The sequence below is a fragment of the Zingiber officinale genome, chromosome 6B, assembly GCF_018446385.1.
Source record: "Zingiber officinale cultivar Zhangliang chromosome 6B, Zo_v1.1, whole genome shotgun sequence".
Taxonomy (NCBI): domain Eukaryota; kingdom Viridiplantae; phylum Streptophyta; class Magnoliopsida; order Zingiberales; family Zingiberaceae; genus Zingiber; species Zingiber officinale.
The window spans coordinates 28,138,168-28,157,310 of record NC_055996.1 but is presented as its reverse complement, the minus strand read 5'-3'; the positions used below and the strand labels follow the sequence as shown (position 1 = coordinate 28,157,310).

The 19,143-nt window shown below is 39.8% G+C and overlaps 1 protein-coding gene across 2 annotated transcripts; it reads left to right on the top strand.

Moving 5' to 3' along the window:
- The first annotated feature begins 3,643 nt into the window (after window positions 1-3,643).
- Window positions 3,644-18,691, top strand: LOC121992305 (tRNA:m(4)X modification enzyme TRM13-like). Of its 2 annotated transcripts, none has more exons than XM_042546598.1 (9): window positions 3,644-3,863; window positions 3,947-4,012; window positions 4,102-4,395; window positions 4,462-4,729; window positions 5,474-5,531; window positions 17,258-17,341; window positions 17,445-17,576; window positions 17,999-18,137; window positions 18,224-18,691. In XM_042546598.1, exons 1-9 carry the CDS (start codon window positions 3,706-3,708, stop codon window positions 18,435-18,437), a joined length of 1,413 nt encoding a protein of 470 aa, XP_042402532.1. In that variant the 5' UTR covers window positions 3,644-3,705; the 3' UTR covers window positions 18,438-18,691. The 2 variants fall into 2 exon arrangements, with proteins under 2 accessions (XP_042402532.1, XP_042402531.1); XM_042546597.1 differs by having other exon boundaries at window positions 3,648-3,863; window positions 17,255-17,341.
- Window positions 18,692-19,143: the final 452 nt, after the last annotated feature.

The following is a 19,143-nucleotide window of genomic DNA, read 5'->3' as shown; positions in this document are numbered from 1 at the left end:
AGAGGAGTCCGTATAGGACTCAGCCTGAAGATGTACATCACTCCCTCGTGGAGAAGTTTGTTGATGTCAAGTCGCAGACCGGCCAGTATATTTGCAGCGTGGAGGTAGTCCGGTCGGGTCTTGAACTTCTTCAACTCAGGAGTAGGAGGCAAACTGACCTGCCACTGGGTCAGGAAGTTTGCCTGATTGGGCATACGGATGTAGAAAAAATAATCCTTCCAATGTTTATTGGAAGTAGGAAGTTTGTTGAAAAAGACCAAGCCGGGCCGAGCTTGGAACATGAAGGTGTCCGGCTCAGCTTGCTTGGGGTAATAAAAATAAAAGAAGACCTCCGGTCGGAGGGGGATGTTGTGAATCTTAAACAAAACGACTACACCGCAGAGGAGACGGAAGGTATTGGGTACTAAACTGCCGAGCGGCACACCGAAAAAGTTACAGACATCTATGATGAAAGGGTGTACAGGAAAACGAAGACCGGCGGAAAACTGGTCTCGGAAGACACAGAAAGCTCCGCGCGGCGGCCGGTGAGGCCGAGCGGAGGGACCAGCTAAGCAAATTTCGAAATCCTCTGGGATTTCGAAATTGTCTGCCAAAATATCGAAGTCCCGCTGTTCGAATCGGGACTGCATGGTGGTGTACCATGGGCCGAGCGACTGATCTTCGAGATTGGAAGAGCTAGCCATCGGCCGATCGGGAGGGGTCAAAAGGTAAAAAGGCAGGAGAAAAATAACAGCGAACGAAAGGAAGTTTCAAAGATCGAAACTGAGAAAGAAATGCTGAGGAAACACCGGAAAAGAGGGAAGAAAGATGTAAAACCTTGCTGCAGGGAAAGGGATCAAGGGAAAGGCGCCGGAGAGAGTCGGAGAGCAGAAACCGGATTGCTGGAGCTCCGAAGCGCAGGGGGCAATGGTCGAAATCGCGGAGGCAAGTGAGGGAGAGAAGGAAACAAAGAATTTATAGGGTGGAGGCCGGGCGGCCTCCACCGTTGGATCCAGGTCACAGGAATCAAAGCAAGCATCGAGTCGTCCATTTCGAATCGCTTCGATCACATCAAAACACCACGCCACCGCCGTCGTACGCCTATGGCAGCGCTCCACGTGGCATTCAATCATTCGGAGCATTTAATGAAAGCATGCTCTACCTTAATGTCGAAGATTGGCACAGAACACGAGGCGATCCGGTGAATGTCATTGTTGATTCGCTAAAGGCTACCTCTATGGTTGGCCGAGCGGAGGATAGAGGAGCCGCTCGGCCAGATTCGTAGTCCAGTCAGTCGGACTATTCGCCTCCTTCGACTAGACTTGAAGGGGAGGCAAGTGATCCGGTAGTAAGAACGGGGGACCCCGCCCTGTGGAGTCAACGCCACGTAGAAGTCAAAGTGGCAGTTGTCCATCCAGAGAGGGTCGGGTCCGACCGGACGGCCGACCAGCTGTCCGGAGGAATCGAACGTCCGGAGAGGGATGAGTCCGATCGGCTGGCCGACCGGACGATGTTTGACTAATGGTTAAAGGCACCCTGTTGAAATCAGGGTTCCGGCGCTCAGTGGAAAAGGTCGCAAGGCTGAGCGGATTGCACGCTCGGCCAAAGCCATAAAGTAACTGCTAATAGTCTCCACATAGCATGTGATGGAGAATCTCCCCAAGTAAACCACCGCATATGTCCGGCCGGATGTTGAGGGAGCTGTCCGGCCGGACGCCAGATCTGGAGCCAAGGGGAAAGGACAAGGGACGCCTTTTTCTGACAGTAGGTATGTTTCGCGTGTAGGCCATGCTCCAAATCTTATGACAGGAGATTCCGCTGTCCCGTCAAGGACATGCTTGGACTGTAGCAGTATGGGTCAGGGAAGCTCACTGACAAGCCCTTACTGGGGTATGAGCCATGGACACGTGCACACCTCGGTAGATGTACACTCACTTCTTCGCTGCCCTATATAAAGGCCCTCATTCTTCACCGGAGGTACGCGTTCTACAAGCTTTGGAGCTACTTTTCCCACCACTTGCTTACCTGACTTGAGCGTCGGAGGGTCGCCGCCGGGAACCCCTTCCCGGCCCGACTTCTGTGCAGGTTCGCCGGAGCTTCGTGCCTCCAGTCGAAGATCCACGTCAACAATCGGAAAGCACCTCGTGCCCAGCGTCCGTTGGTTCAGCATTCGGACAGGATCACCTTTAATTAAAAACGGACAACCACACTTCTTTGTTCCAGTAAGTCTCTTCTTGCTTGCTTTTCGGATCACATTATTTTCATCTTTCACATTCTCACATCTTTCTTCAGACATTATCTCTTTGGGTTAACGATATTGGCCACTTCGTTCATATGGCAAAAATAAACGAGCCTGCCTTCCACTATCTCCACTGTCTGACCTTTTCAGTACTACAACCATCCTATTCGTCTTGCCCACCTTATGTGCCAAAGCAACTAGTGCATCGCGAGATTCAAAACATTCATTCGTAGTAAACACCAATGTATAATCTATCACTATCTTATTATTCGTAGGACCAATGACACTAACCCTCCATAGAACATGTATTTGATTCCTAATAAAAATAAGCAAATATCATAACATTATAAATATAACTTTACAAAATGTAAAAATACGCATTACATTGCCTTAGTAGTTTGGCTACAAATGGACGAACATGACTGCACATGTTCGAAACTAAGATACTGAACATATTCAACTATTCTCAGAAATAATCAACCGAACATATTTCATTATGTTCGATTTCTAATAGCTGAACATTGCTCAAAGTGTTTGACTTGGTGTGACTGAACACTGTGCGTTTGAATGCTACAGTTTAAATTGCAAAGATAGAAATATACAATTATAATGCGCAAAAAAATGGGGAAAAAAAAGCTTACATTGATCGTGGGAATTGGATCTTCATGATCCATCATGTTTAATTTGTTACAAAGCCGAAGTTTTGGGAGATATTAGGTTTAGGGGTGGCAATTCGGGTCGGGTTCGGGTTGGCAGGTTCAGGTTGGCAGATTGACGGGTTGGAGCATCAAAACACGAACCCGACCTGATTAATATTTCGGGTCAAATTGTTCAACCCAAACCCGACCCATTTATCTATCTTTGACCAGAACTTGACTTGAAATGACCCATAACTTGAATCCAACTCGAACCTGGCCTGACCTGAAATGACCCATTTATATATAAAAAAAAGTTCATTTTAACCCGAACTCAATCCGAACCCGACCTGAAAAGACCAATTTTATTAAAATATGCTTATTTTAATCCAAATTTAACTAGAGTCCGACTCGAACCCGACCTGAAAATATTATAAATGGGTCACGGGTTGTAATCGGGTCATTCAGATTAACTAGAACCCAACCCATTTATTAATCATGTCAATCAGGTTGACTCGAATCCAATCCGAACCTAATAAGACTTAATCCTAACCTGATTTTTTCATGTTCAGTTCGGATTGTATTTTTTGTATCGGATAAGAAATTGTCATCCCTAATTAGGTTGTTAGGATTTAGATGAGAAAAAAAAATGAAAGAAAAGAGATGGGGGAGAAAGGAGAAAGGAGAAAGGGAGATATATATTTTATAAAAAGGATATTTTAGACTTTTCATCCAAGGAAAGTTTTTTGAGAGAAATATTGGGATGTGTTTAGTGAATTTTGGGATGTGAAATTGTGAATAGCCCACCCAACTTTTATAGATCTCCCCCACTCGTTAAGTGACCACGCAGCGATGGTTGCCACAACCGTGACTCAATTCGTCACCCGGGCGCCGCCGCTGGTCGGTGAAGCGGAGGAAAGAGAGGAATCGGCGGCCTCGCCGGACCGATGCCAGTTCTGGCTTCCCAACAAGCGCCGCCTCTGCGCCAACACTCCCCTCCCGTCCTCCCGGTTAACACTCTCCTCCTTTTTTTTTCTTCTTTCTGTTTTTTTTTCTTCGTTTCTTGTGTATTTGTTATAGTCTTCTTCCTCAGATTCTGCGGAAACCATGATCCCGATGCCGGTGCTCGCCGGATCCCCTGCCCGATCGACCCATCCCAGTTTAGCCCATCCTCTATTTTCCACTTTCTACCTTCTTTCCACTTTCCCATTCGCTTGACTCCCTTTTCTTCTTGCTGTTCTCGTGTAGCTCCGTGTCGGAAGACAATCTGCAATCCCATGTTAAGAAATGCCCTTTCAGGAAGCAAGCGCTAGCTTTGGAGAGCCAACCATACTATTCCAAGGGAATAAATGGGAGCCCGGATGACGATTATGTGGACTCAGCTGCAAAGAGAAATGCAATCCTTCAACTTTCGGTGAAGGATTTCCAAACTCTTCTTGAGAAGGTCAAGTCAATTCATTCAACCATTTCGGTGGTTTTGTTGGATTCATATGTAATTCCCGATGCCTGCAGTGCATGGCTGAAGCAGCAGCATCTGGATAGGTAAGGCGAAAGTTTGGATTTTCGGTTGGTGGCAATGGAGACTTTCATTTCCCCTTCTTGCTGCAGGAAATTGCCATACCAAGAGAAGCACGCCATGCAACAAGCATCAATCGTTGGGAACATAGAGGCAACGGGAATCCTTCAGAAACCAAATGAGTCTACAGAACCATTTTATCAAGAAATCGTGGGAAGAGATCATTTTGGTAGGGATGAAAGTCAAATCCCAGCTGTGGTGGAGTTTGGAGCTGGCAGAGGTTATTTAACTCAGATGCTTACAGATTGTTATGGGCTTGGCAAAGTTTGTCTGATCGAGAGAAAGTCTTACAAACTCAAGGTCAGTTTCCTAGCAAGAAGCATAATTTTCATAAAACCTTGCTAATCTTGTAGAATCTTGATGCTAATTGGTGTATCTAGGATGATAGCTATCCAAAAAAAGTATTATGGACATTGCCTAGTGATAAGTGAAAAGTTTACGTGAATCATTGTCAAAGTCTTTGCTCTATCACTATGAATCATGATTCTCTTGTAGCTTACGAATGAAGCTAGGCATTATATCACTCAAATAAAAGGTATTATTTCTAGCATCATCTCAGTCCAAGAGGAATGTTCATATTACATGTAAGTGTAGTGAACTCAAAAATAGTCTTACTAGATCATATGTACTGAATTGTTGCTCAATTACCCCTTGGGTTTTGAGAGACGGGCAAGGGTTTCTGACCTGCCAGGTCCAATAACTTCCTGAAGAACCTGGCCTTCAAGATTAGGATTATGTTTGAGGCTTTGATATGTTGATTGTTCCTATGATAAACAATCTGTGGCTGCTTGTTATGTATGGTTACAAAATGACAGTATATTTGAAACAATCCAGCCTTGGTACAAAGAAGCACTCAATTTGATGTATGTGGATATTCTGAAACATAATTGATTCTAATAGTCTACGTTTTAGATAAACATTTTATTCATTTTAGGTTGTGTTTTTTGTTCATTTAAATTTGTATCTGAATTTAACAAATTAACGTGTGCACTTGCATTGCAGCGACATGTGATCATTATTTCCTTTTACTGTTCTAATTAATAGGCTGATCGAAGTCTGCGACAAAGCCAAAACATTATTTTAGAACGTTTGAGAATTGACAGTAAGGTTCTTGTTCCCAGTATCTTTGCCTTTCTGTTTTTCTACTAACATGCTTTTCATTTCTTTGGGAGGAAATTTTTCGAATAAGCCAAGGAATTATTAAGTTGAAGAAGCAAATAAAAAAGAAGTGATACCATTAAGTTTCACTTTTGAATACATATTTTGGCAATTTACCAAATTCAATACCTTAGCCGTTTTGATCATTGAAATTTTATTTGTACACATGAACGAGGGTGCATTAACCTTGACAATCATGTAAAGATGTCTAAATTCTACAACATGAATCTTAATCAAATTTGAAAAAAAAGTAAATCTAGTAGATACAAGAATGATATGATGGATGCATGGGATTACAGTAAAAGACTATAAAAAGAAGTACTATCTGATCTAATTCGACACTAGAGGGTGAATAGCATTTAAAGAATTTTATGAGCATAATGATGTTACTAAACAAATATTATAAGCAGTAATTTTGTAAACAAATATTAAGCTAAAAAAAATGAAAGACTAAACCAAATAAGCATGCAAGAGGCAATACTAGGTTGAATACTAAAAACTTGCACTGCTAAATTTTGATCACATATAGATGTGCAAGACTTAATTAGATTTTGATCAACTAGAACATGCAAGAGTTGAACACAGTGATGAACAAAGATGGACATGGATAATTAAAAAAATAGTGATTCTTATTTCAAATCTCTCATTTCCAGAGATCATCTGGAGGTCGTGAAACCTCAAAAAGAATCTAAAATTTATTAAGCACAAAAGATACAATGAAAATTTACAACCACAAAAAATAAATAAAGGTTACACTAGGGTTGCCGATAGAAATGAAAGCTCTGGGTTGTAGCATGTCATTGCCGTAGAAAATCGAAAAACATAGTAGGCATAATGAGCACAACAAGTACAAGCATGAACAAAGTAGTAGTGAGACAAAAAAAGTTGTTCTGAAAGCTTCCGGTGTACCTCTCTGGTCGCCTAGAAGGTGTTGACTTGGCTGTAACTTTTATTTGATAGATAATGTCATCCACTATCTCCGGTCGACTGGAAGCCCTTCGGTCGATTGGAGCTAGGTCAAATTTCGATCTTGACCGGGTCTTCTAGATTGCTGAATCTCGTTACTACTATTTCCGGTCACCTCCCACTCCTCGCTCCGATCTTCTGGAACCTCCTAACTCCATCAATCGAGGTTTATTCCTAGCTAGTTGCTCAGACTTCCTTCCGATCGCCTAGAATTATCGAAACTCACTTCCTTGCATTGGTTACACGTAATGAGTATGATATATATTTTAAAGTTACTCACATGTACCTTAGCTAGATGTTCAACTCCCAATTGACTCATCTAGACTGAGTTGTCAAGAATACTTCTTTGCCAAGACTTCAGCTCTTTGCTTGGACTTGATCCACCTAGTTTCCAACTAAGATTTCCTTGGTTCCCAACCAAGTCTTGTACCGCTTAGCCTCGCTAAGACTTAGCTTTTGCTTGTTCCAGGACTTCATTTGCCTAGTTCCACGAGGACTCGGCCAATGTTTGGTTCCCAACCAGGACATCACAATTGTGAAGTTACCTACACCTGCATGACACAACTTTGTTAGATTACTACAATACTAACTTTAAACTTAGTTCTCCATACATCAAAACATAGGTTGATATGGTGCACCCACCACCAACAATCTTCTCCTTTTTTATTATATGGAAACTAATTTAAAGTTCATAAAAAAACCAACAATATAAAGTTAAAGAATAATATTTAATGTATGATAAACAATTAAAAGTAATGCATTCATACATGAACATTGAAATTGAGAATCCTGCTTCTTAATTAAAACTCTCCCTAAATATAACATACATAAACTTCGAGGAATCTTTATTTTGTGGGAAATAACCTAATTCTTTTTTTTTCTCCTCTTTTTCATACATCAAAAATAGGAAAGAAAAAGAAAAGAATTTAAGACTTAAGTTATCTACTCGCTAAAATTGATTTTTAGTTAAAAGATAGCGAGTGAAAATAGTATGCTTAAGAAAATATATTTTAAAGCATGAGTAACTTAAGCAAGCCAGGAAATGAGCTTTAAGAAAAATACTTAGTTTGCAACATGAAGTAAGTTAAGTAAGCAAGCATTTAACTTTAACTTGTGTGATAAATCTACTTTGAAAATTTTAACTAAGCTTGTTAAGTCAAAATTAGTCAAAGTAGGTCAAGTGAATCAATTGTTAAGCATAAATTTAAAACTGCCAAGTTAAACATAAGTAAGCAGTTAAGTTGCTAAGACTTTAAGCATAGACTAAGTACGACAGAGAAAATGAGCAAGACGAGCATATACTCCAAAAATAAAAGTCAAACATATCAAAATAAAAATCACCGGACAAATAAGACAAAATAAGTCAGCTACAAGTTTACAAAAGAGTCAAAGCTAAAATAACCAGGCAAGCTGGTCTACTCGAAAGTGGGAGGATGCTACTGCTCATGTGCCAGGGGCGCATCTGTTGGTCTGGTGGACCGACTGGAGAGGGTTGAGTTGCTTGAAACATTAAAATACCTTTCTCGAACTTTCAACTCAGGTTAGCAGCAATAGCATAAAAATAAAACAATAAGAAACTAAAGAAAAGAGGCACCAGAGTTTACTTGGTTACAACCTAGGTGGTTGTTAATCCAAGACAAATGACATCTCTTAAAAAGTCTCCTTCACTTAAGGCGGAGAAGTTTCTTACACTCGTTAACAGCTCAGACTATTGCTAGGAAATCAATACAGAAGTTGTTGCTTTTTCCTAGGTCCAGAGGTCCTTCTATAGTCCCTGGAAAAATTTATCCTCAGGCTGAAGGCACCTTCCATAGGACTGGAAGGCGCCTCCAACGAGGCAAAAGATAAAACTTTATTCTTTCCGCCAACGGCTAGATTGGCTCGTCGAAGGCGCCTTCCATGGTTGGTTGAAGGCGCCTTCTGCCTGAAGGTCGCGGAGGCGCCTTCGACTCCTGTTGAAGGCGCCTCTAGCAGCTCCATAGTTCCATTCCAGCTCTTCCGTTGCTCCGGTCGCCTGGGTGATTTCGACCAATCGAAATAAGGCTCGCCCGGGCTCAATTTCGGCCTTCTCCTCGAGCAGGCTTCCGCTTCGGCTTCTCATCCCTCGAACATTGCGCACGTCCTTTTCGTCCACCGGCGTACTCTTCTGCAGCGTCTCATCCTTCGGACGCACCGAGCCCGTCTGCTCTCTCCCGTGTCATCCTTATTGCTAGCCGCGTCTTTCGCTCGACTTACTGTGCTCCTAAGTTCATGCACACTTAAACACAGGGATTAGAACATAATATGACCTAACCTAACTTGGTTGATTATACCAAAAACAACCTTGGGGTTCCAACAATCTCCCCTTTTTTTGATGTGAGCAACCTAAGTTAAGTTAGGGTAAACAAATATAAAGTTAAAGCAATAAGAATGTAATAAAGTGCAAAAAGATTTAAAATTTGAATAATGCAATAAAGTGCAAAAAGATTTAAATTTGTACTACCTCCCCCTAGACATGCTTATCAGTTTGTCAATTAAACATTTTATTTCGTTAATCGGCTTCAAGGTTGTGGCGAGGCACTAGGCCTTCTTGGTTATTGGATCATCAACCACTCCTAGACAAAGCTTCATAATGAAATCAAATATTTAATATACTCTTTGAAAGCTCTAAGTCTAATTAAACTTTAATTTAGACAAGTCTTTGGAACTCGATATAGGTTACAGCCTACTGGATTAATTAAAAATCTTTTGGGTATATATTTCTTTGAAATTTTCTTAACTTGTCCTTTGTGATATTTAAAATACCAGTTCAAATTATATCTTTTATTATTTTGATTAAACGAACATGCATGATTTTTCAAGTATGCTATTTCTTTTTGTAAATTATCATTCTCTAATTTTATTTTATCAAATTCTTCTAATGGACAAGATTTTGCTAGAATTAGTTTTAATTTTTTAATTTCTTTTTCTAATTTGCAACAATCTTTAGATAATAATTTAACGAAGTTAAACATTTCCGATGGCTCCCTCTGAACTACTGCTTTTTTCCGATGTTGCTCCCCCTTCGTCGATGCTCTCAATGCTCATTTCGGAAGAATTTTCTTCGTGTTCGTCTTCTTGATGACTTGTCATCAACGCAAGCCCGGAAAAGGCATCGACCTCCAATTCAAGCCCGGAAAAGGCATCGACCTCCGATTCGGACGACGTTCTGTCCCACGTCACCTTCAGGATCTTGTATTTATTCTTTTAGACGGGCTTCTTGTTCTTGCCTTTGTCCTTCTCGTTGATCTTTAACATAGGGCAGTTGTCTTTAATGTGCCCTTCTTCATTGCAGTGGTAGCATCTGATTGTCCTTCGCTTTCTACCTGCAAATGGTTAGATTTTCTGGATTTAAATAACTTTTTAAAATGTCTTACCATCATTACCGTTTCATCGTCGTCGAGAGAGGACTCTGAATCTTGTTCGTCCATCTTTGCCTTAAGGGCAATGTCATGCTTCGGTTCCTTCGGATCTGCACATCTTGTTTCGTGGACTTCAAAGGTAGAAAATAATTCTTCTAACGTAGTTGAATCTAAATCCTTAGATACGTAATAGACATCTACTAATGATGCTCATTCAGTACTTCTAGGGAATGCATTAAGCGCGTACATTAGCGAATCTCGGTTACTTACCTTTTCTTCGAGATTCGCGAGTCCAGTGATGAGCTCCTTGATCCTTGAATGAAGGTGTGCAACTGTTTTGCCTTGTTCTAGTTTGATGTTGTTGATATGGTTTCTGAGCAAATCCCGTCTTGCAAGTTTCGCCTCCGAGGTTCCTTTGTGTAGTTTCAAGAACTTCTCCCAGAGCTTCTTCGCAGACTCGTAGGCTTCGATTCGATTGACTTTTTATGGCGGTAGAACGCTTAGCAGATGGAACTCTGCTTTCCCGTTTGCCATGAAATTAGCTTGTTCTTTTTTAGTCCAGTGGTATTTATTTTTACCTTTGGGTGCTACAAAACCAAACTCCATTATTAGAAATAAATCGAAATCAGTCTTGAAAAATACCTCTGTCTTCTTTTTCCAATTGGTGAAGTCCCCCTCGAATTTTGTGGGTGGATGTTTGAACCGACCATCTCGTGTGCTTCGTTCCGCAGTTAGTCCTCTTGAAGCTGTTAGACTCTGATACCACTTGTTGGTCCGGTGGACCGGTTGGAATGGGTTGAGTTACCTGAAACACTAAAATACCTTTCTCGAATTTTCAATTCAGGTTAGCAGCAATAGCATAAAAATAAAACAATAAGAAACTAAAGAAAAGAGGCACCAGAGTTTACTTGGTTACAACCTAGGTGGTTGTTAATCCAAAACAAATGACAACTCTTAAAAAGTCTCCTTCACTGAAAGCAGAGAAGCCTCTTACACTCGTTAACAACTCAGACTATTGCTAGGAAATCAATACATAAGTTGTTACTTTTTTCCTATGTCCAGGGTCCTTTTATAGCCCTTGGAAAAACTTATCCTCAGGCTGAAGGCGCCTTCCATAGGGCTGGAAGATGCCTCCAGCGAGAATAAAACTTTATCCTTTCCGCCAACGGCCAGATTGCTTGGTCGAAGGCGCCTTCCATGGCTGGTTGAAGGCGCCTTCAGCCGTTGAAGGCGCCTTCAACAGGAGTTGAAGGCACCTCTAGCAACTCCATAGCTCCATTCTAGCTCTTCCGCTGCCCCGGTCGTCGGTGATTTCGGCCAACCGAAATAAGGCTCACCCGGGCTCAATTTCGGCCTTCTCCTCGAGCAGGCTTCCGCTCCGGCTTCTCATCCCTCGAATGTTGTGCATGTCCTTCTCGTCCATCGGCGTACTCTTCTGCAGCGTCTCGTCCCTCAGATGCACCGAGCCAGTCGGCTCTCTCCCGTGCCGTCCTTCTCGCTAGCCGCGTCTTTCGCTCGACTTCCTATGCTCCTAAGTTCCTGCACACTTAGACATATGGATCAGAACATCACAAGACCTAACCTAACTTGGTTGATCACACCAAAAATAACCTTGGGGTTCCAACAACATCATGAAACTCTATGCACTGAAATCCACAAATGACGGTCTTCTCAAGTCGAGTCACTCGGTCCTCTAAAGTCAAAGGAGGTGGAGGTGGAGGTGGTGGCAGTTGGGTATCTCAAAGTCGAACTCTGGCAATCTCCTCATCCTCCTGAGGCTGACATGGCTGCCTTCCATCCTTCTAGACTAGGACATCATCTCTAAGTTCCATCTTACTTACACTAAACTGCCTAAGCCCTATCTTGTCAAAGTCTGATACAGGTTTGATGTTACCTCGGATAACATCAATCTCTAAAGATGTAAAAATGCGAGTCAAGACATGCAGCAAGGCATGTGGACTTTACGATTGGTAGTGGTGGTAAATGATAGAACGGGAGATATGCAAGCTAAAGTTAATGTCTATCATATGCCTAAGTGCATAAAATCAGAGTGAAAATGTCGTATAACAGCTAGGTCCCTAGTGTTAGTTGGCAGAATGCATGAAATCAAGACCTCTCTGAGTTGGACATAACTGAAGTTGATGACGGTTGGTATCGTTTGCCACCAAAGAAGTGAGTGTAGATAAGGTCCAGGGTAATATGGGATAGGGGTCAGGGAAAGGTAAGCTAGAGAATGGAAAACAATAGAATATAGAGGTTGAGAGGCATAACTCGAGTCGGTCTTTAAGTAGGTCAGGTGTGAAAATGATGTCAACACTTCCAACTCTAGATGCATAAGTGAAATCATCTTGTTGGCCCTGGGACGAGTTAGCGGGGGCGCTAGGGGTGAGCGTATTTGTTTTTTGCCACCATAAGTGAAATCATCTTACTTAGCCAAATTGTTATAGAACTCTATTGTTATAGAACTCGACACATAGGTAACATTTAGGGCTAATTGAGTAAAGTAGTGTGGACGTAGACTTTGATTTCTATAACATCTGCTCGGTAAAGAACTTCCTACTCAAATTCCTAGATGGCATGGGAATGAAAGCATGTTGTGCATGCCTAAGTCTAAGGTCCTCATATGGAATCCTAGAGTCCTCATTAGGAAACTAGGAGGAGCTAGCTTTACTAGCTCTACACTTAGGTCTAATAAAATAACGTCTAAGGTAACTTTAAATAACCTAAAAAAAAATCAAGTTGGAGTTGTTTCCTAGGCATGGTGGTGTGAAGGAAGACTCGAACTCGAAACTTGAGTCGAAAATGGGCTCGAAAACGGTCGAAGATTAAGGGTGTGGAGGGAAAGGAAGGAGATTAAGGGTGTGGGTTCGACAACGGATGGCGGTCACCTATATAGAGGTGGTTCAGTCAACCTCATGAGTCTCAGGTCGACCTAGAATGTCTAATCCGAATTACTGTGACTGGTCAATCGGGCTACCACAGTCAGTCGCAATCTATCAATAGCATAGTTTTTACTACCGCATTAATGGTTGTTAATTTTTTATCGTTTGAACTCGGGCGACTAGTTGTTCTGTGTTTCACCTACCCCAGTCAAATCAGTTTGACTTTTTTTAGGGGTAATGCCCAAGCGATCAAAAAAATCAAAATGTTGACTTTTTGTGAAAATATTCAGTTTTTAAATCTTAGCTTAGTTCCAAATAGACTATTTCAAGCAAATAAACACTCAAAAATAATTTTAACAAAGTAAAGTTTTGAAAGCATAATTTTTGAAAAACCTTTTTAATATGTCCAACTTTGGTTTTGATCTTAACTATCCAAAAGATAAAAGTCATCAATCTGTTGTCAAGTTGAGTAAGAGTTTTCAGCTTAACATTTATGAAATATTAGCCATCAACAAAAAAAAATTACTTAACTCGATCAAATTAAAATTGTTGAACCCTGATTCATGACGGGAATTAAGGCTTGGACCTAAACATCTCACGCCTGTCTGTGACTAAGTATCCCTTTATGTGGTTGTGAGATGCAATGACTTATCTAAATCTATAGGAGCATGCATTGTATGGTATGATCTAAGCTAAGTTCAACTGAAAAGTAATAAAGTAAAAATATAATTTAACTATAAAGAATATTAGAGATAAATAATTAAGGTAAGCATGTGAACATGATTTAGTTATAACCGAGTCTAAGTAAACATGCAATTGATTTGAACTCCCCATAGTGAGAGATTTATTTTTAGCAACAATTAATTTTAATTTAGAACATGCATATAAACAAGAGTTAAAATAGTTCATGTTAACATAGTGAATGTCTTGTCTTAGAACCCAAAATGAATTGTTTTCTACTTGGTTAATCAAATAATATTTAGGAACCCAAGCTAACTTATGTTTAGCATGTTTGTTTCTATTCACCAAAGACAAGTAAGAAATGTGGTTTTGACTTGAGTTGAATCCAAGTCCAATCTTATATGCAACTCGTCTGGATCCAAGCATCATCTAGATACTTGGACCCAAATGTGAATTTACTCAACATTGATTTTAACTCAACAACTTGATTTTTAAAGTTTGTTTTCTCTTCCTCAAGCTTTGACACTTGAGTTGAGGTATCATCTTGAACTATCCTAGTTGTTAAGTCAAAATTAGTTTTCTTTTTAAGGTCTTTGACCTCCTTAAGTAAATACTTGACTCATGACTTGTACTTAGCTAAAGTTCTAGTTAAGTAAGAGATAGTAAGATAAAGTTTTTAAGTAATCGGATTTGTTACCTCATCAGCTGACTCATCTGATTCACTGATTTGACTTGACTATGAGGCTGACTCCAATTCTAATTCAGACTCGATCTTTTATGAATTGTCAGTCGCAACTAGTGCTAGTAGATTGACTTGATCTGAGTTTGACTAAGATTTAGAAGAGGATTCGTCCTAAGTTGTTTTGAGTGCCTTCTTTTTCTTTTTGTCTTTGTCGTCATCTTTCTTTGTCTTTTAGAAGTGAACACTTCGATTTGAAGTGCCCCTTGTTGCATTCAAAACATTGGGAGCTAGCTTGATCTTTTCTTGAGTTCTCCCTTTTTACAAACCTCTTGGAGAATCTCTTCTGTCGGATCATCCCCTTGACTAGATTAGCAACTTCTGGAGAATCTCTTCTTGACCATCTTCATTGGTTGATGATCCGGACTTGGATTCTGATTCAACTTCGTTCTTTGATTTGGATCTTGATTTGAGCTTAGTCTTAAGTCCATTTGTTCTACCTGCAATTAAGGCTATATGCTTCCCTTTTTTATCAAGATTAGTTTGCCCATGTAATTCAAAGTCACAAAAAAAATTCATCTAATTTTATTAAGGAAAGGTCCTTAGATAATTTGTAAGCATTTGCCATAGATAATACTCCATTCTTCCCTTCCAATACGCAAAATTGTTGTCATCAAAGAGGGGAGGACGAGTTGTGCTGAATCTTTCCTGCATATAACATTTTCTCCAAAATTCTTACAAATCTTGGGTTAGTAGCACAAGAAATAGCACATAAATTTGTTTAAGTTGTGTTTAAGGTCTAGGTCAGGATTATGGTTTGGATTTGGTCTAGTTGTAATTAGGGTTTGAATTGGGCATGGGCTAGGCTCGGATTAAGTTAATTGTAGATTGATTAGAGTTTGCTTGGACTCAAATTGTCAAATTAGATCTAAATTAGATTCAAGATTTGCTTTAGGCTAATTAAGCCAAAGTTTCCTAAATTATCTTCTAGGTCATGATGAGGCAAGTGACCTTCTTAATCGGATCAACAACCACTTCATAAGACAAAGCTAACTTAAGAATCTAAAGCTGAACTAAATTTAATATAATCCCTTGGTCTAACTAGTTTAGAATGGGTTAAGATAACTTCAGTTAGTTCCGCTAAACCAGATGCACTAGGCAGGGTACGCCTTACCCAACCTAGCCACTTAATCATAATCAAAGTTCTCTAACATACTATAAGCTCAACCCGCTCTGATACTAATTTATAGGATTTAATTCAATGCTAGAAGAGGGTAATACAATGTTGAGTACTAAAAACTTACAATACTTAATGAATCTTGATCACATAAAGATGTGCAAGACTTAATTAGATATTTTGATAACCAGAGCATGCAAGAGTTGTGAACAGTGACGAACAAAGATGGACACAGACAACTTCAAAAATAATTATTCTTATTTCAAATCTCTCCATTCCAGAGAGCCTATGGAGGCGGAGAAACCTCAAAAAGAATCTAAAAATTATTAAACACAAAAGATACAATGGGAATATACGATAACAAAAAATAAATAATTAAAAGTTACACTAGGGTTGCTGATCGAAATGAAAGATGCATGTCGTCGCAGCGAATCGAAGAACATAACGGACACAATGAGCACAACGAGTACAAGCACAAACAAAGTAGTAGCGAGATAGAAAGTTGTTTTAGAAGGTATGCCTCGAGGCTTCTTATATAGAGATGTTCAGACGTGACATGGCAAACTTTTGGTCGACTAGAACCTCTCCAGTCGCTTGGCTGCAACTTGTATCCGATAGTAACGTTGTCCACGTCTCTGGTCAAATTCTGATCTTGACCGACTCTTTCAGATCGCTGAATCTCGTTACTACCGGTCACAAAGCTGTCTCCGGTCGCTCAGGAGCTGTAGTCACCCCACTCCTTGCTCCGGTCGCTTGGAACTTTCTGCATCCGTCAGTCGAGGTTTATCCCCTGCGAGTCTCTCGGACTCCCTTCCGGTCGTCTAGAACTATCGAAACTTGCTTCATACATTGGAGTTATTCGCACGTACCTGGCTAGATGTTCAGCTCCTGGCTGAGACTCAGCTCTCCGCCCCTATTAGGACTTGGCTTCTATTTTGTTCCCAACTAGGACTTCAGTTGCCTAGTCTCATACTCTGCCAATGTCTAGTTCCCAACCAGGACATTACAATTTGTCAAGTTACCTGAACTAGCATACTTGACATAACTTTGTTAAATTACCACAAGACTAACTCTTAGTTCACCATTCATCAAAACATAGGTTGATATGGTGCACCCAGCACCAACACGATCTTGGAGTAGTTAGATATAGCTCCAATAGATGGAACAATGAGAAAGAAAATTTGTTAAGATGGTATAGATACATTTAAAGATGATCATAGATCTGTAATGAGACAAGTTGAATCAATCAGAGGTGAAGGTGCGCGCAGTAGAGGGAGCAAAGAAATGATTCATGAGAAATTCTATTAGTATCATTGAATCAGTTCGTATTGCTATGTTGGGTGGAAACTAATGGTAAAGACTTGCTAGAAACTGCACGTTTAGAGTATATTCAACTTGGCGGAGGAAGGCTCCAAGGAAAAGGAAACTTACTTTCTCAGTCTTTTGATTGTGCAAAATTTGTTACCTTAAATTTTCTCTCGATTCTGATATTTTCTTCCATTTTCCTTTAGAAACTTTGGACTAATAGAAGAGCACAATTATTTTTGCATTTTCATGACACAATCATACCTTTACATCCTCATTCGTATGCCAAGTTTGTTTTAATTTAGGTTCTTGTAGATGCATGTTTGATTTAGTATGCTCTAAGCTCAACTTTGTACATCCCATGTATATTAAGTATGCAGCATTAGCATTCAGTTGTTTCAGATTTGGTCTGGAAAAAGACACCTTCCTTGCAAGGATTATCTTTTATCCAACCAAATCTTTTCTTCCTTAACTTCACATAATTAACATAGATAGATTTGATACAACTTAGTGAATCCACAGTTCGAAGCTTACATTATCAGGATGTGGTAACTATAAATTCCATTTCCTGATTGAACTCTTCTCTCTAACTTACAGTAGAAGATTTGAACCTCAAAGAGGTGAACTTATTGAAAGGACTTCAATACATAGCCATCGGGAAACATCTATGTGGGCCTGCAACAGGTGATTGCTATATTTACTGCTGCAAATTCAAGAAATTAAGATACTGATCATCCATACATTTAGTAAAGCAAATTTACAGTTTGTTTATAATAACTACATGCAGATCTTACCATAAGTTGTTGTCTCAGTGGACAAGGTGAGCAAAATAAGGAAACACATTCAACTATTCCAAATTTGCAAGGACTCGCTCTAGCAACATGCTGTCACCATCTTTGCCAATGGAAGCATTATGCAAGTAATTCCGATCCTTAAAAATTGTCACGCTTCAATCTCATTTGCTGTTTCTTTATGTTTATGTAATTTCTTCAAAGATCACTTAAATAACTCCTGCCAGTTAACAGACCGACTCACTGTGCTTCAAGTTGGATGATCAATGCAGACTTCTACATATCTGGCTACATTTGATGAACTCAATTTGTGCATCTTAATGAAAGAAATCACATGTGAAACCAAAAGTCGTAGTCAATCTTACCTAACGTCAATTATTTGTCTATTAACTATGCATCTCGAGTATATGCACATCTATTTGGTAGTTTCACTCCTAGACGGCTTACTCCACTTTGACAATAAATTGTGTTAAAGTTGCTGCAAACACACAGGTTGCTGATCAAACTGCCTTGGTTGCTTGCCCTCATCGCTGCTATTTTGCTTGTGCAGATACAAAATTTCTCCTTTCTCTGGGCATTACAAAGGAAGAATTCCATGCTATGACATGGTTTACTAGTTGGGCTGTCGATGCAGATCATAGCTCCGAGCTTGCTGATATGCCGTTTAATGCCACAAATATCAGCACGATGTAAGCTTACACACCTGTGATATATGATTCGGTAGCTTACACTGTCATCTAGCCTGTGATGTTTTCTTATTGTTCATGTTATGTAGCAAGGAAAAGCAAGCCGACTTGCTGGGTGGCAGCGTCGATGATGCAATACGAAGTATACCAACACTAGATAGGGCTCGTTTGGGCTTCATGTGCAAGGAGATTATTGACACTGGGAGGTTATTTTGGCTGAGAGAACATGGAATGGAGGCACAACTTGTGAAATATGTCCCATTGAGTATCTCGCCAGAAAACCATCTGCTAATTGCGAAATGATGCAGTTAGGTTCATGCTAAAGTGAAAGCTAAAAAGCATTGGCGTTCATGCTAAAGTGAAAGCTAAAAAGCATTGGCTCGTTCAGTATCTGGCTAAAGCTTGCTATCTCTATAACCTATAGTTCTAAGGTCAGACCGAGGTGTTTGGTAACGCCACGTTTTTATTATGCGAAAGAAGTATCACATGATATGATTGTGGCTTTGTTAATTTGCTTTGATTCTAATTTACGATAAGTCTAGCATCCTTTGGTTGCACGTCTCATTTAGAGGAATTTTTTTTTATAAATTTACAATAGCTAAGAATCGAATCGGATGTTCTGCTGTGCTTTGATTCTAATTAAGAACTAAGTCCATTAATTTAGTTTATGCAAAATCTTTGATCATAGCTCTGCTGCCACAAGCAAATCTCTCCTGCAAAGTGACAGGTAGCATATTTACGGCTGTAAATAAGCTAAGCCGATCTAAATTTTATGATATTTAAGTTTATTTAATAAGATAATCGAATTAAGTCAATTTTACTTAATTTAGTTTAAAATGAAGTTGTTGCATTAATTGTATAAGTTTGATTTTATTTTTTTTACAAGCTTGAGCTTGTTCAAGATTGTCTTAAATTTAATTTGTTTAGATGTGTTATTAAACTCTCAGTTCAAATGATTGTTTAAAAATTTTATAATTTTAAACTTGTTGATTGGTTATTAAATTTGATA

Coding starts and splice junctions, on each gene's coding strand:
- LOC121992305 (XM_042546597.1), top strand. CDS start 3,706: ATGGTTGCCACAACCGTGACTCAATTCGTCACCCGGGCGCCGCCGCTG. Junction 17,342..17,444: donor TCTATGTGGGCCTGCAACAG/GTGATTGCTATA, acceptor AACTACATGCAG/ATCTTACCATAAGTTGTTGT. Junction 18,138..18,223: donor GCCACAAATATCAGCACGAT/GTAAGCTTACAC, acceptor CATGTTATGTAG/CAAGGAAAAGCAAGCCGACT.